Source organism: Neophocaena asiaeorientalis, unplaced genomic scaffold (genome assembly GCF_003031525.2).
Source record: "Neophocaena asiaeorientalis asiaeorientalis breed wild unplaced genomic scaffold, Neophocaena_asiaeorientalis_V1.1 scaffold504, whole genome shotgun sequence".
NCBI lineage: Eukaryota > Metazoa > Chordata > Mammalia > Artiodactyla > Phocoenidae > Neophocaena > Neophocaena asiaeorientalis.
In genome coordinates, this window is record NW_020174438.1 from 7,831,313 (window position 1) to 7,848,861 (window position 17,549).

Sequence of the window (17,549 nt, forward strand, 5' to 3'; positions counted from 1 at the left end):
TCAATAGCTTTTAGGGTTAAGCATCCTAAGTGCCTGCTCTCTTATCTGTTTTGTCCTGACCCCATAGATTACAGGGTTAAGGGCAGGGGGTAAAACCACATATAGATTGGCCAGAAGTATGGGGATATAATGAGGGATGTTGTGGCCAAAGCAGTGTGTCATGAAGGAGAAGAGTGCTGGCAGGTAGAAGGCCAACATTAAGCAGACATGGGAGCCAAATGTCCTGAGTGCCTTGAGGCGGGCATCCCAGGACGGGAGGTAGAAGACTGCTCTGAGGATTTGGACATAGGAAAATCCAATCACAGAAAGGTCAATATATCCCATGGAAAAAGCAATCAAACCATAGAAAGCACTGATCTTAATACTGGCACAAGCCAACTTTGCCAAACCCAGGGGTTCACCATAGGTGTGGGGGATGATCTGGGCATCACAGAAAGGAAGGCTTAGGATAAGGACTCTAAAAGGAGACACACACACCAAAGTCCGGACCATGATGACTATGCCCAGGATGGCTATCACCTTATTGGCGAGTAGTATCATGCTGTATCTCAGGAGGTTGCAGATGGCAATGTATCGGTCTATGGCCACGACTGTCAGCACCGCAGACTCCAGGCCAGTGCATATATGGATTGTGTACATCTTGTGATGCAAGCACCAAACACAATCTCCCTGTGATTGAACCAGAAAACACCCAGCATCTTGGGGATGGTGGCTGTAGACAGGCCAAGGTCAGTGCAGGCCAACATGGCCAGGAAGTAAAACATAGGCTGGTGGAGGCTGCGTTCAGTCTGGATCACAAACAGGATGGTGACATTTCCCATGAGGGTTATTAGATACACTGCAAAGAAGGGGGAGCCAATCCAGATGTTCACATTTTCCAACCTTGGAATCCCTATCAGAAGGAAGGAAGAAGGATGGAACTGTTTATTGTTGGGGTGCAGCGTATCTGTGGGAATTAGTTATAGACACATTTTTTGCAGGAGTTTTCTTGCTTCCAGCGAGAGAACATAACCTCTTTCTGAGCATGTTGCCTAGTTTCTGGAGGAATAGAAAATCTATTCTTTAATTCCATAATACAGCAGAGAAGACCTAGAGAATGAATATGAGCCAGAGTTAAAAAGACACTCTCACTTCAAAGTATTTGCCTCACCTACATAGAAAACCATGTAGAAAATTTCCAAAAACAGCAATTCTGTGCACTTCACTTCTTATGTCTTTTTTCCCTTGTCTCTAAGAAAGAACCTACATATGGCTAAAAAATAACAAGTATTTATTAATTATATCTGTTAATCATGATGTAAAGCCTAAGCAAGATGGTGTGTGTGTGTGTGTGTGTGTATGTGTGTGTGTGTGTAAAATCACAGGACTTAGATTGAGGTGGAGGGTTTAGGGGAATGATACATTCTTACAAAATAGTCCTGAAAATTAAGAAGATGTTATGTGGATGAATAAACAACAAGTTCCTACTGTATAGCACAGAGGACTATATTTAATATCCTGTGATAAACCATAATGGAAAAGAATATGAAAAAGAATATATATATGTGTAACTGAGTCACTTTGCTGTACAGCAGAAATTAACACAACATTGTAAATCAACTATACGTCAATAAAATTTTAAGAAAAAGAACAAGGAATTGCTAAGTGAAAAACAAAAAAGAAGATGGTACATGGGAGGGAACCCAGTAAAGGTGGTGGATTGAATAGCTGGTGTTGGGATCTGAGCTAAGGAATGGAATTAAGAAATTTTGACATATTGGGAGACTATTCTATAATTCCAGCAGAACAATAGTCTCTCTCAGAACTACAAAGTCTTATTACTTTTCCCTTCTAGCACCCATCACCAAATATTTCTTAGCTCAGATTTAATGACATACTATCCAGAGAGCCTTCCACAGTTGGCTTATTTCATGATTATTTATTCTTTTCATTATTTTCCAGGGGTCTATTTATCTTGCTGTTACGTTAGTTATCATTGGTTATCAGTGGTTCTTTTTTTTTTTTTTTTTTTTTTTTGCGGTACACGGGCCTCTCACTGTTGTGGCCTCTCCTGTTGCGGAGCACAGGCTCCGGATGCGCAGGCTCAGCGACCATGGCTCACGGGCCCAGCCACTCCGCGGCACGTGGGAACTTCTCAGACCAGGGCACGAACCCGTGTCCCCTGCATCGGTAGGCGGACTCTCAACCACTGTGCCACCAGGGAAGCCCATCAGTGGTTCTTAAAGTGTAGTCCCTGGGCCATGGGTATCAGCATTATCTGGTAATTTATTATAAATGCTAATTATTGGACACTACCCCAGACTCACTAAATCAGAATCTCTGGGGCTGGGACACAGTAATATGTTATTGAACCCTCCAGGTGATTCTGATGTTCATTCTAGCTTAAAAAAACACTGCTAAATTTTTACCACTAGGGTATAATCTCTTTGAGGTCAAAATCAGTGTCAGATTTATCTCCATGGTATACTTTATATAGTGATAGGCAGTGATCAGCAATAATTAGCAAATGAAAGTTAAAAGTTTACTGGAAACAATCTTTCCAGTTATTGTATACAAGGTCCTAGATAAATACAAACTGGGTTATAGAATAGCGTGTAGAAGGATTTTGGAGGAGATCTCAGGAATTATACTTGTAAAAAACTAGTAATGTATGATTGGGTCAAAGGAGAAGCTGACTCACCATGAGGCTGCATCTGGGGCCTGCATGATACTATGGGAAGCTCCTGTGCTGGAATGGCCCTTCTGTGTTATCCCATAATGAGGCAAGGAAGCCAGTTATTTGTACTCCCATGGTATCCTGTCATTGGCGGAGGATTACCCTGTGTGATAGGACAAAACTTTGGATAAGGTAGTTCCTTGGGTCTAAGGACAATTCCAAGGAGGGGTGCAGATGTGAGCTCCCAGTATCTGATATTCCCAGCAGCTGGGAGATAGGTACATAGGTCCTGAAAAGCAGATCTGGGAGGTGTGTCATAGGGTATACTACAGATGGCATTGTGCTTCTACTCTCGGCAGTATCTTCTCCTTCAGTCTTGGGAAACTTACTTTCTTTTTACTCATTTGTCTGCATTTAAACCTCACACCTTACTTTGTCTTCTTTCTCTACCCGCAAATGTTTTCTTGTGTCAGAGGTAAAGCTTTAATTTGCTCCTAGATATGGCTTGGAATAAAATTCATGTTTAGTCTTAGTTAAACAAAAAATTCTTCTTAGATATAATCCCCACTCCCAAGGCACACACACACATGCAGTCATGCACACACACACACACATTTTGATATACTGCAGAAAGGCTTAACAAATTTTGGTTCGTTCCAAGCAACTTGCCTTAGAATGCATGCTCTGTTTTTGCTTTTTCTGGACTTAAGACTGAATCCCATGCAGGCCTCATGACTCCATCTTTCCTGTCATCTGGAGACCAGAAATAACTAAAAATTTTTGCATGTGGCATGCAAACTGGAGAATAAGAAATCCCTCATTTATTAACATCCTTTTGATCTTCATAAAATGTTCTTGTCTCTCAGTTTACACGGGCCTCTCACTGTTGTGGTCTCTCCCGTTGCGGAGCACAGGCTCCGGACGCGCAGGCTCAGCGGCCATGGCTCACGGGCCCAGCCGCTCCGCGGCATGTGGGACCTTCCCGGACTGGGGCAGGAACCCGTGTCCCCTGCATTGGCAGGCGGACTCTCAACCACTGTGCCACCAGGGAAGCCCCTACATTATATTTTGAACTAAGTCTTCAAAATATGGTGTGTATTTTATATGTACGGCACATCTCAATTCAGACTAGGCATGTCTGAATTGTTCAACAGCCACTGGAGCCTCTTGGCTATCATAGTGGACAGCCAGATCTTGATATTCAGCTCCTTGATATTCATTCCATCCTTACAGCCCCCTCATCATAATTTCTTTTACAGTTAGCTCAAAAAGCATATAGCATCCCTCTCCCAAAGACAAAGTGCTCATGCACAAGCTGTTCATGTTTGATCATAAAGTAAAGGAGGTATGGAGAAGCTAGAAGAAATCATTCTCTTCCTAAAAGTGCTTCATATTGATTATTTTCTTTTTACATTTTCCTCCCATTCTGACAGAAAAATCTGTATTGGACTGATCATTTTCCTCTTCTCTCCTGTTTTTACTTCAGTGTGTTTAGATTTTTTTTTTTTCAATCACTACCTTAGATTTTTAAGATCCATGAAGTTTGTAGTAAAAACTGAAGTTAGAATCTTTTTTTAAAATTGAATTTAAAGCCACCCAAATTAACATTATAATGGATTTTAGCACTCAATCCTATATGTACTTACATAAAAAAAAAACAGCAATTTCTTTGCCCATGTATTGCATTTTATAAAACCTGACGACGTTACAAGAATGTAAAATTACAGGTCAATTTCTTTCATAAACAGAGATAAAAACAAAACCTAAACAACGTATGAGCAAAAACAAATCCAGTATTGCATATGAAGAATAACAGTGGTTTATTCCAGAAATCTGTGTTAGATTTAAAAATGGAAATAAATCAATGTATTCCAAGAACAGAATAAAAATGACGTGTGATTATCTTAACAATTACAGCGACAATATATGTTGAAATTCAACTTTCCACTCAGTACAAAAACTGACATCAAATTAATAGAAGAGAATTTCCTAAATTTGATTCCATATATCAACAAAGAAAAATCTCCACCAAATGCCATGCTTAATGGTAAAATATTGAGGGAACAGTTCTGAGCTTTCTGAGATGCTCTTCCCAGGTTATAATCCTCAAATTTGGCTCGAATAAAATTTTCCAATTCTTTCTTTAAAAAAAAAAAGGGGAAAAATGTTGACAGCTACCCCTCACCCATCTCAAGATCTGTAATTAATCTGTCAAGGATGTTCACTGTCACCGCTGGGTTACTCAGCTCTAGCACTGAGTAAATGTTCAACAGGAAAGGAGTGAGAACACAGGAAAATCGGAGGTAAGAAAGGAGAAGCTGAGATGCAAAAGAGCCTTGGAGTAGAGAGTACGGCTCAGATGGTGGGAACAGCAGAAAGTTCAAGAGCTTGGGCGGCGCAGGGTCATCGGGACTACACAGTTGCAAGGATTAAAATATGGACATAGGGTGGTAGGAAAGTAATACTTAGAGAAGGTGTAGATGGGGAAGCCGTGGTTGGTGACATTGTAAAAGGAGACCGTGCCGGCCTCATAGTCTAAGAACACCCCAATTCGGCGAGGGGGCACCATCATGGAGAGGAGCAAGGAGGTGGACGATTCCTCATAGGCTCTGTATTCGTGCTTATGATGTAACCCAATCACCCAGTATCCACTTTGAGGCTGGTATCGGGAGTAAACATTCCGATTGTTCGCAAACTGGTTGAAAGAGAACGTAGGTCCCGTTGAATCACTGCACACCCCCAGGATCCAGTCAGTCTTCTTGGCCACGTCTACCTCCCAGTAATGCTTTCCTGAGGAGAAGTGCCGAGAGCCCAGGACACCACAGCCATAATGCTCTTCCAGATGAGACCCAGACAGCTGAGTGCCCACAAATCTCACCTGCCTCCGGTTCTTAGACAGGACGAGATTTAAATTAGCCGTGTGTGGATTCAGAGTCACGTCCACTGTGGGAGAAAGGTACAGCATCAGCAGATGAGAATGGGTATGTGGGTCTTATGACTCTGAGAAGAGGAAGCGAGGATATGGGTGGGAGGAATTGGAGCTAGGTGGTGGAGCTAGGGGGCTGGGGGGAAACAGCAACACCTCATACCTGAGAGTGTGTGTGTGGGTATGTTTGGCAAGGATAAGAACATGTCAGCTCAAAGAGGCCACAGTTTCTACTTACCCCAGTAGCTCTGGACATCTGTCAGCTCTGTAATGATAAAGAGTCAATCACATTATATAGAACCATCAGTCTCAGGTCTGCTGTCTCTCCCTTACCTGGCTGAGAGGTGTGGAAGGGAATTCTATAAGGATGTGAACTGGCCATTTCATTCCCCCTTCAGTATGACCTGCATCTTTTCAGCACATTGTGTCCCTCCCTCTTTGATCTCTTTCCCTGACACTATTCCCAAATACCAACCCTACCCTGCATTCTTTTTATTTCCTCTACTACCATGGTCTCTCGTCCAAATGCTGTTCCCCGAAACTCCTCACCTCTAAACACTCGCAGCATCTTTTTCAGATCTGGGGCTCGAAACATACTCTTCAGCTTGGTGGGGAGAGCTTCCGGCTTCTTCAGGGTCCAGAGCTCACTCCTAGAGAGAACAGACATTATGAATCTTCAACACTGCTCACCTTGGGTGTCTCTAACACCTGTCTCCTTCATCTCCCAGGCCCCCTGGTGAACTTCAACACTCTTCCTTGAAGAAAATTAGCATCATTCTGCAAAGAACTCTGGCATAGGAGCCAGAAGAACTGGACTAAAAACTAGCTTCTCACCATCTGTGTACACACTGGTAAGATTTTCATTCTTTTTTTATTGGCTGTGTAGTATCTCTCTCTCTCTCTTTCATATATATATATATATATATATATATATATATATATATATACCACATCTTCTTTATCTATTCATCTGTTGAGGGGCACTTAGGTCGCTTCCACATCTTGGCTATCATAAATAGTGCTGCGATGAATACTGGGGTGAATATATCTTTTGTACAGAACAGGGAATATAGCCAATAGTTTATAATAACTTTAAATGGAGTATAATCTATAAAAGTATTGAATCACTATGTTGTACATCTGAAACTAATATACTCTTGCAAATCAACTATATATACATCAATTAAAAAAAAAGTTGATAGGATTTATCCCGCAAAGCCTCATTTTTGTTCCTTTGTTTGCTTTGTTGTTGTTTTGTAAAATACAATAATTTTCCCTTCTTCCTCTGCATCCCAGAGACTGTATAATATTAAATAAAATAATGGCTGGGAAATCCTTTGCTACCTCTAAAAAAGATACAAAATACTTAAAATGTCAGCACCCTCTTAGAGGGCCTACAGGTATCTGTGTTGACAGGCAGGACACCAGGACCTGCTGCTAGGGCTTTCAGAGTATCAGGTGAAGGGCTCCCTTAGAAGAGTCTATGATTTAGGTCTCAAGGTCTTGCAGAGGCCTAGGGAGAAAGACCTTCAGAACAGCCTCTTAGGATTCTCGGTCTCTGGGAACATTACGCCAGTTGGAGAAAGGAAACGTCCTCACCTCCAAACTGAGAATAAAGACTTCCGAAGGGACAACAGGCTCCATAGGTCATGTGTTCGTGAGGCGCTTCAAGGTACCAGGTATGTGGGCTACTTTAGGGGTCACCTTGATGAAAGAAATTCTAGAGTAGGTGATAGAGAAGAGAACATGTTTTTGTTTCAGGGCCAAAGCCACTCTTTTCAAGACCTCGGGTCTATATTTTTACTGGAATTGAGAAAAATGGAAGACTGAGGAGAACTAGGTAGCAAGGCATGGCCTGTTCCAAAGCCAAGGGGGAAAGGGAAATTTAAGCAGGTGTCCCAAGAGCTGATTTCTGGACCTTGGGAAAAAAAAGCAAATGGGAAATTTCCCTCTGATAAAAGTATGTGGGCAAAGAAAATCCCTGCGTATTTTGAGGTAGCTATGAGCTACTAGAATCAGGACTGGAAGCAGGTACAGAGGTTTGTGGAAAAGGAGTTCTATCATGAGGTACATGGGGAGTCAGTGATATGGTAATCCTTGATTCTTAAGAACACTACTGTCCCAATTTGTGACCTTCTGCCACTCAAATTCTCCTACCATTGAAACCAAGTCATTCCCTTTACTTTGGGGGACCCCAAATTCTCACGAAAAGCCACTCAAGACACCACAGTCCTAAATCTTCCCTGCTTTGTGATTTTTTTTTCCTTTCCCACTGACCACAAGATAACTCTATGGGTACAGGAGTCTTTTGTCAACCCAAGGGAACCACGTCATGTTCTACACATACCTTTTCGCGACATCACTCACATCCTAGGAAAGAAAGAGACAGGTTAAGTCAAGGGTAATAGGACTTGTCCTCTACTACAGCCCCATCCATGTCCCTCATCCCATTCTCACCACCCCATGATGACAGAGGTAGAGATGATCCAATATGGAGGCCACAAAGTAAAGATAAGAGCTGAAAGCAGACTCTCCCTGAGACCCTATGTAGGGATGTCAGGAAATGATTCAATTCATTCATTAGTACCTTTATTTTTACAACAGAGTGTGTGTGTGTATGTGTGTGTGTGTGTGTGTGTGTGTGTGTGTGTGTGTGTGGTGTTATATATGTACCTCATCTTTTATTTGCCAGGCACTGTGCCTGCTTCTAGATGCTCTCACATGACTAAGTCCTGATTTCTGTCTTTGAGATGCTCACATTCTGGTTGCTGAGGACACAAGGGCCATGAAATGTGGTTGTTTCTCAAATTCTACCTCCCCTAACCCTCTATGCTACCTTTTCTGACTTTGTGTATTTTTCTTGATTTCAACACACACATGTGTTGATGATTCCTAAATCTGTACTTCTGCTTACATCTCTTTTATATACCCCTCACATAAGCCACGGGCACCACAAATTCAAGATATCTGAAAGAAAACTTACCTTTCCTGCAACCATGAGGTCTCTTCTGTTATCTTCCATCTTCCTCAATGATCCCAGCATCCAGTCACCAAATGTAGACAAAGTACTGTCCTCAAAGCTACCTGACATCCCATCTTAGACCAAGCCAGTGCATTTCACACCCTTACTGCTCTTTATCATCATCACTGCCACTGCCTGCCTCATTTGAGTAGAATTGTCTCATGGCCTCCGAATTGGTCTTCCTAACTTCTGCTCCATACACCTCAATGCAGCAGAAGGAAAGGCCAATGGTTTGATCTATGTAACATAGGAATAACTATTTTCATGGTATTGGAGCTATTTTTGGTTGTATTTGACAAAAACACAACTCAAACTGGCTTGCATAAAGTGGTAGAGGTGGATCCAGGATTGTATCAATCTTAAGGCATACTTGTAATAAGGAACTCAAATGATCAAATCAGGGTGATACTTCATGCCTCTTCCTCTTAGCTTTACTCTCAGGGTTCACATTTTGAAACTTGAAAGCTGCAGGCTTGCATCCAGCTGTCAAATCTTAATGGGTAACCATGTCAAACAAACATGGAAAAGAGAAGGAGGAAGTGTCTGTGATGGGCAAGTTCTGGAGAAATTGACTGTGAGATAACACTCTAGTTAAAATGACCATTGGGCAGTCATACTAACTAGTGGGTAGAAGAGTCTAGACAGGTGCCTGGACTAGCTATTATACAAATTGATGATCCATTTGCACTTACAAAGCAATTTTTCCAGTTTGAAGAGACTTGTAAAGGGGCTAGAACAAGTGGGGGAAGGAGCAAGCATTAGGGCAACCCAACATCAAAGATGAAGAAAAAAGCAAGAAGAATAAACTGAAGTTGTGAAACCAGAAGCAGTGAATGAGGAAAATCTCCAACAGGTGGAAAATAACTATCCCATGACCCCAATACTAGGGCTCAAGTATAAGTAGAGAAATGATTATTCCACCAGGAAAGGGAGCAAGAGGAAAGCAAGAAAGCAAACAGAAAATAAGGAAGAGCCTGAAGGTTCCAGAATGTCACAAGGTGCATCCTGCTTCAACTTAATAGTCCCACTATTCACTCTATGAAGCCAGCAGCCGCTCAGATTTCAACCTCAGTTCAAATCTCTCCATCAGATCTCTTTGGATTTGACAGCTTGCACCCTCCCAAGCCACATACACACACAGACCAGAGCTCATTGTTTGTGCCTCAAAAGTCCTGTTCAAACTTCTATTACAACATGTTCAATGATGCTGCCCTAGAGAAGAAAGTGAAGCAAAGAAGGGCTGGTAATTACATAAAAATTCTCTAAGTACTTGAGTTTGGTATGTGTTTGCCTGTGACTAAGCTGAGTGAAGAGCACCTGACCAATCCCAACACGGCATCAGAGACAATGGGTACCTAATGGGCAGTGATTCTCAACAGGGGGAGGGAGGATAAGTTCTCCCCAGAGTCATTTGGCAATGTCTGGAGGGTTTTTTTGTTGTCACAGCTAGTTGGATGCTACTGGCATCTAGAGGGTAGAGGCCAGGGATGCTGCTGAACATCCTACAATGCACAGGGCAGCCCCTCACAGCAAAGAATCTTCTAGCCCAAAAGGTCAATAGTACCAAGATTGAGAAATGCTGCAGTAAAACATCACTTGATCTTTTACATTGTATCAAATGAACTTTTGGACTGTCCTTTATACATAAGAAATAAAAATGAGACATTCCTTTAGGATTTGTACTTTTAATTATCTTGTGCTTTATCCATGAACTTTGAACTGTTTAATAGGGAAGAGGCACTACAGGGTCAAAGGAAATTTTTTTCTTTCCCCCACCAAGATAAGGAGTCCCACATCAGAAGGGAAGGAAAGTTAGCCTCTCTTTGCCTTGACCGTCAGACCTCGGGCTCCTTTGCGATTCCTACCTGCAGCAGCTCCGTTGTTGACCCCTGACACCGGCGCTCCAGGTCTGAGATGAGCTCTCTCAGGGACTGGCTCTGCTGCATCAGCTCGCCCTCAGCTTCTGCGATGATGTTCAGCCCCTTCCTCTCCTCCTCCTCCAGCTTCTTCAGCTGCCGCTGCTCTTCTCTGTCCAGGATGCTCCTCAACTGATCAAACTGCTTCTGGATCCTGTGTCTCTCAGGTTCCATCTGATTCTTCAGGAACATGGAAGAGAAAGAGGTTGCTAGTCTGTTGAGCTGAGGGTCTCCGGTATAAGGGGTCGGGGAGGCAGGCTCTGTACTGCTTTCCTGGCAGGTCTCACCGCGGGGGAATGAGCAAATGGGGGAGTAAGTCCTGCAGAACCTGCTCTCTTCTCCTATTCTCCCTTCAGCTCTTCTCAGACCATTGGCCCCAGGCTGTCTTATCTAGGCTTCTGAGATACACACTTAGATTCCTAGGTGGGATTTAGATTCCAAGCAGCCTCTCTGGCCTCTCAGGACTCACCATCAGCCTCCCCTTCCAGTTTTCGATATTGAGAGTGACCTGTGCATGACCTATTTTTCCAACTTTCAGAGCTCGAAACTATAGAACAAGGTCCAGAATCAGGAATTAAGGGCTGCCAATGGCCATGGTTCCTCTCCCATGATTGTCTTCAAAAACCTAGATTCCCTTTGATATGTTCATTTTCTAACTCCCCCTTCTCTCTCCCTGGCTCTGCACCAAGAACAATACCCTTGTTTGGAAGGGTTGCAGTGAAGGACGAGGCAAAGGGAAGCTCTTCTAGCTAAATCAGGGAACAGACAGAACTAGGTCCCCTTTGCCCTCGGCTCCCACATCCTGCCCTGATTCCCGTCCCAGGACACCTTGAGAAGAATCTCTCTTACCTTCCAGGATGCCCTCTTCTCTCTGATAACAGCTGTTAGTTTCTCAGCTTCCTGCTGCTCTTGCCTCAGCTTCTTCAGAGACTCCTGGAACTTCTCCTGGAAGAAACACATCAAGTCAAGCAGGATCAAGTGTCAAATTGTTTCAGTGTGGAGACATGGAATGAATGGGGGAGAGATTATTATGCTGACCTCAGGAGATGCCTGTCCCGGAATGAAAAACTGAGAAGGTCAAAGTTATCTTTTATAAACAGGGGATAGAAACCACTGGGAATAGGCTGATTCTCTTTTCTCCAGGGGAAGGAACCTGACCATGAACCACTTCAAGTCCTTTACTCTCACTGCCAACGTATCCCCTGAACTCTACCTGCCCTGCCCGCTGCTGGCCCCGAGCAGCATCCTCCACTCATGCAGAACCAATCATGAGCAGCGAGAAAGAGCTACAGTCTCTGCTCTTGGCCAGAGGGGCTTTTTCTAGGTTCATCCTCTACGTAAATAGATGGACTACAAAGAAATTAGATTAGAGCATAAAGAAAAGTTAATAATCTACCAAGGAGTCTGTTCCCACCTGCCTTCCCTCCATCTGGGCTCCCACCTGGTACTCCTGGGCCACCTCTTCCATGAGGAACGTGTGGTGACCTCGGTGCTCCTGGGACCTCTCGCACAGCCAGCAAATGAGCTTCCCATCCTCCTTACAGAAGAGCTGGAGTTTCTCTCCATGGTGTGCACAAAGAACCACCTTCAGCTGCTTCCCCAAGCCCAACACCACCTCCCTGAGCCTGTCCGCTATGTTGGCCAGGTGCCGATTGGGCCGCAGGTTCCCAGGCTGGTAGCTGGTCTGGCACACAGGACAGCTGCTCTCTTCTTCTTGGCCAATACCCAACTCCTTGCTATACCCCGTGATGCAGGCTTGGCAGAAGCTGTGTCCACAGTCTATGCTCAGGGGTTCTGTCAGGAGCTCCAGGCAGATGGGGCAGGTCACTTCGTCCTGGATGTCCACCAGGACTGCTGAAGTCATTGTAGCCACTCTCCTGGCTCCGGCCTGCCCAGCCCTGACTTCTAAGGTGTTTCTTGTGTATAGAATCCTGGGTAGATGGCCAAAAAAAAGGGTTCAGGGTAAGAAATGAGGCAGACAAAGGCAGGCTGACTGTTCTGGATAAACAGGTCAAGCACCTGGGGTAACAAGAGCTTCTCATTCTAACTTCAAGCATGTTCTTTGCCCCTGCTCACATTAGACAGCAATTTGCACTCTCATTAGAGCAATGATCACGGTTTCCTTTTACTCCTACTGGATGAAGGGACAATGATGTGCTGGAGAGAAGTGGCCTTGGGTAGGCCACTGTCTGTTTAACCTTTTCTCAGCCCACCAAAACACAGCCTCAATGTTCAAAGCACCAGAACATGCCGCTGCCTCAGGATTTTTGCACTTGCTGTTCCTGCTGCAAGGAAGCCCCTTCACCCTGGTATCTGCATGGCTCTCTGACTTCATTCAACTCTCTCCTTACATGTTTTATCAGAAGAGTTTGCTCTGTCAAACCTAGCTAAGGCATGGCCACCCACACCATCACTCTCAATAGACTTACCTGCTTGATTTTCCTTATCACCACCTAATATGGATCTTTAATTGTTTGAATATTCCCGCTGGAATATAAGCTCCATGAGATCAGAGACTGCTTTTGTTCATTATTGAACTAGCTCAGTGTCCAACACACAGGTCCTCAAGTTTTGATGAAGAAAACTCTAGAACCTCCTCATCCCTCCATAGATGATTAGACCTTTCTCATGAGCTCCTTCACCTCTCTTTCACATGGTGCTGGCACTGCTCTCCAGGATCTAATCTCCAAGATCAAAAGCATCATTTATTGTGACGACACATCTACCTTCTAACAGCTCTTTACAGAGCCCTTTCATCTCTCATGGTCACCTTCCCAAAAAAACCCAAAGAAACAAAAGTGACCACAATAAGGTGATGTTTTATCTTTACAGTTAACTCTTGTATAACCAGTTGTGATTTAGAAATCATATTCCCCTGTTTTATCTCTCATAGGAAAACTCTGAATTAATAAGAGTATTTTTAGCCTCTTGATAAAGAAATAGAGACAGTAATGACTTTATAAAATCACACATCTTATAAAATTGTAGATGTGTTCTAATAAGAACCTGATGTATAAAAAATAAATAAAATAAAATTCAAAAATTCAAAAAAAATTATGCTTCGAGGTAGGGTCAGTATACTCATTTTACAGGTAAAGAAACCTGGACATGGAGGTTGAATCAGCTCTACTGTGAACTGAGAGTGAAAGGGGTGGCCCAAAGAAAACCAAGAGACTTGTGAGAAGAATAGGGGCAGTGGGCAGGTGAAACAATGGATGTTTGCTATGTCTACTAGTTGTCCCTCAGCTACCGCCCCTGATTCATTCTGTCTGGTATTATGGTTAGGTGTTTTCATGTGTATCTACCCTCGGATTGAGAGCCCCTGAGAACTATGTATCTGGACTATGTATTTGTTATCACTGTATCTCCTGGAGGACCCAGGACAATCCTCTGAATATAGTATATGCTCAATAAATGTTTCTTGACATTATTGTTTCATTAAACTAGTTTAAACCAGAAAAAATAAATAAATAAACGTAGAGTTGGCAAAACCTATCATGTCCAGAGTCCTAGTTCAAAGCTCTGTCCTCAAACCTCATAACTTTAACCAAAGACAGTGGTAAAGGTGGTCAAAGTCAGTCACAGACCTGGTGCTTTGGGAGAAGAGATTTCACCAGGCCTGTCCAAAACTCTGACAGGAGTCTTAAGGTGCCCGTGTGTGGGGGACAGAGGGGACAGATGGGAGAGTCGACGCCACATATGTTCTAGCGAGAGTTCACAGAAAAACGACCTGAGGCAGAGATATGCTGGTGGAATGGTCGGGACAAAGAGGTCTTATAGCATTTGGGGAAAGTATTTCAGAATCGCTAATAGGAGAAAAGTATAAAAATGGAGGAAAAAGAGGAATGAAGTATCAATACATGTTATAACAAGATTGAGCCTTGAAAACATTATGCTAAGTGAGTGAAGTCAGATACAAAAGATTACACACTGTATAACTCCATTTACAGGAAATATCTAGAGTAGGCAAACCTACAGACATGGAAAGTAGATGAGTGGTTGTCAAGAGTTGGTGGGAGAGGGAATGGGAAATAACTGCTAATGAGTTTGGGGTCTCTTTTGGGGGTGATGAAAATATTCAGGAATAAGATAGTGGTGCTAGTTGAAAAACTTTGTGATTTTTCCCCCCAAAATGAATTGTATACCTTTAAAGGATGAATTTTATGGTCTGTGAACTATATCTCAATTAAAAAAAAATTGAATGAGAGGAAAATAAGAGGGAGAAGCTATCTTGTGACTTCTGGTTCAGAGTTGTCCCAACCCCACAGCTTTTACACAAGGCATGCTGTGGGAGAGGATCTAAGAGTCAAGCACAGTGCTATAGTTGGTATGGGGAGATAATGGTGAATGAAATATATACTCTACGAGGAGGTGTACCATTCAGACTTCGAGCAAGAAACACATCCATTTTTGAACACGTAGCAAAGACAATCATCATTAACGCAAGCAAGTATATATGCATGCAGGTATTTGTTTCAAGGAACAGTGGAAGGTAGAAAATAATCAGAGACCATCTTCTGATCGCTTTTTATGTGAGGTAATGGCTGAACTCTTTACAGGTAGTATATTGATGTAATCCAATCCCACAATAACTCTATAAGATACGTTTAATAACACCTATTTTACAAATGTGAAAAGTGAACTTCTTAAAAAGGTATTCAATTACCAAAGGTCTCAGAATGAATAAGTGACAAAGTAAAGGTTATAATCTAGTTTTATGCAAATCCAAACCTCAGGTTGTTGTCTGGTCCTTAAAGGAAGAGAATGTTTCCTTTATGCCCCCCCACACGCACCTGCAAGGGTGCTCAGGTCACAAAGTGGCTCAGCTTCTTTCTACCCACCTCCTGACTGGTGCTTGTCTCATTTTTGGGGCTGCACTGATTCAGCATAATAGTCCCCTTCTTCCTGGCATGTGAAGGCATCCTACAGCTCTTCCTAAGCTATGTGTAGGCTCCTTCTCCGGCCCTGTTCTGCTTCATTCCTGGTGGCACATCCCCAGGACTCAGGCTGCTTCCCTTGCCCTGGCAGGGTGAGGTGAGAAGAGAAGGCACTGACACTGGAGTAACACAGACACAGGTCTGAATCCTGAATTTTTCTGTCTCTAGTTCTGGAACACTGGGGTAATCCCTGATCTGAGATGTGGTTTAATGTTTTGTGTATTGCTGATAACAAGTCCTCCCTTATAGCACGCTTGTGATAAATTATCTGAGCCAATGTGTAGAAAAGTCTCAATAAAAACTAGTTGTCACTACATTTATACTGTCATTGCTCTTCAGTCCTTCAGTGCTCTGCCTTCTTACCATGAAGAAAAGAGCCTCTTCAGTATTTTACCAGAAATAGGGATAGAGCAGAGTCTGGTGGATGAACAGCTCTATATAAATATCTGTATAAGAATGAATGCATCACTTTCTCACCCCCTTTCATATCTTCTTCCTTGTTTTGGACCTAGGAGAAAAATCCACTACCTCAATTCATAACAAGATTTAATAAGATGGCATTTAAGGACAATGTGAGAATGCTGGACCTCACCCAGTAGTCTCTGTGTTCCTGGCATAAAAAAGGGTCAGTTAAGAAAGCTAGTAGCTTCTCTGACAAGACAACTAAAGATGCTGGAACTAATCCTAACTTTATTTTTTGTCTGGGCTGAATTAATATGTATGTCCCCACTGAAAAACATCTTATTCTCATTCTTGAAAGTTTTCAGTCATTAAATTATATTACTGTTGTCTTAAATGACATAATTTTTTTCTGAATTTTATTTTATTTATTTACTTTTTATACAGCAGGTTTTTAATAGTTATCTATTTTATACATATTAGTGTAAATACGTCAATCTTAAATCACATAATTTTTAAAAGACATTTAAGATTACTTTTTTATTTATTTTTACTATTCCAGCATTGAATTACTCATTGGAAGCCATATGCTCCGTTTGCCTAGCTGGAGTCTGGTTTGGGCCACCAAAGAAGAGCCAGCTGACAAATGCACTGCCTAGTTGGAGGCGCACTACCCCTGACCCCAGCTGTGACCCTTGTGTACAGGATAGGCCGCAGGGTGACTGAAAGCAGATATAATTCCACAGTGTTTCTTTGTCTGGCCCCCCCTGCAAAGGCAGATGTACAGTGATGTACAGCTTGGTCAGTGTGGGCATAATTAAAGAACACAAGGTCTGTCAGCTAGGCAGCAGTAGGGAAGGAATGGGGTTAAACGAAGGTGTGCTTTGTTTTGCAGAAACTAACCACTAAGTTGCATCAAGTTCCAAACACCAGATGTTTCAAAAAGGTTACAGTGCATTCCCATCAACAAGCTATCAAAGTATAAGCAAACAACCAAGCACTTGCTTGCTTGCAGTTTTTGGCAACCTAGAGAAACCCGTACTACACGGAAGATCATGCCTGCCCCTGCATGAACACGCACGTACCCCAGACATAGAACTTCCCTGATCCAGCTGTTTGGAAAGACAGTACTTTGAGAGCTATCTCCCTGTCTCCTTACTGGTCACAAGTAAGAAATGCTTCTACTTTAATCAAAAGTACTTGGTGTGTCCATTGGCTATGCACCCCAAGTGACTGGACCATTGAGTCTAGTAACAGGTCCTGTAACTGTCACCAATTTTCCCCTCCTGAGTGTGTGGTAGGATAAAAAATATCAAATTGCCTCTCAGTAACAAGAAGCCCTTACAGGAGAAAGGCCCTGAGAAAGTGTCCCAGACTAAGAAAACAGTCTGTGAGATACAGCATAGATGAGCAGGGTGAGTATAGGGCATTGCTGGGGATCGAGTGAGCTGTAAACATGACCTCAATGAGTGTTACCAACCAAGAAAATGGATGTACTGATATATACAACAAAATAAATCTCAAAAGCACTACGCAAAGTGAAAGAAGCTAGACAGCAAGGATAAGTTACTGTATGATTCCATTTATACGAAATACTAAAAAAGACAAAACATTACTATTTGAGATCAGATTAGTGGATACCAGGGCCCAGGGCTGTGAGAAGGGGATGGATTGCAAAGGGACACAAGAAAAT

General features: G+C 42.7%; 2 protein-coding genes across 2 annotated transcripts in view; both read right to left on the reverse strand.

Annotated features, from left to right (window-relative positions):
• Nucleotides 1–2,693, reverse strand: LOC112407632 (olfactory receptor 52E5-like). The gene is given in 3 exon segments (XM_024756983.1): nucleotides 1–644; nucleotides 647–946; nucleotides 2,681–2,693. Coding segments are annotated over 3 exon segments (957 nt in total).
• Nucleotides 2,694–4,370: 1,677 nt separating this feature from the next.
• Nucleotides 4,371–17,549, reverse strand: part of TRIM6 (tripartite motif containing 6) — a 19,797-nt gene continuing 6,618 nt past the window's right edge. The window contains exons 2-8 of the mRNA XM_024757038.1: nucleotides 11,962–12,451; nucleotides 11,370–11,465; nucleotides 10,470–10,700; nucleotides 7,930–7,952; nucleotides 6,132–6,232; nucleotides 5,821–5,847; nucleotides 4,371–5,599 (exon numbers count right to left, since the gene is read on the reverse strand). Coding sequence (XP_024612806.1) covers nucleotides 5,037–5,599; nucleotides 5,821–5,847; nucleotides 6,132–6,232; nucleotides 7,930–7,952; nucleotides 10,470–10,700; nucleotides 11,370–11,465; nucleotides 11,962–12,451 — 1,531 coding nt within the window. The 3' untranslated portion in view covers nucleotides 4,371–5,036. The remainder of the gene's footprint in view (nucleotides 5,600–5,820; nucleotides 5,848–6,131; nucleotides 6,233–7,929; nucleotides 7,953–10,469; nucleotides 10,701–11,369; nucleotides 11,466–11,961; nucleotides 12,452–17,549) is intronic.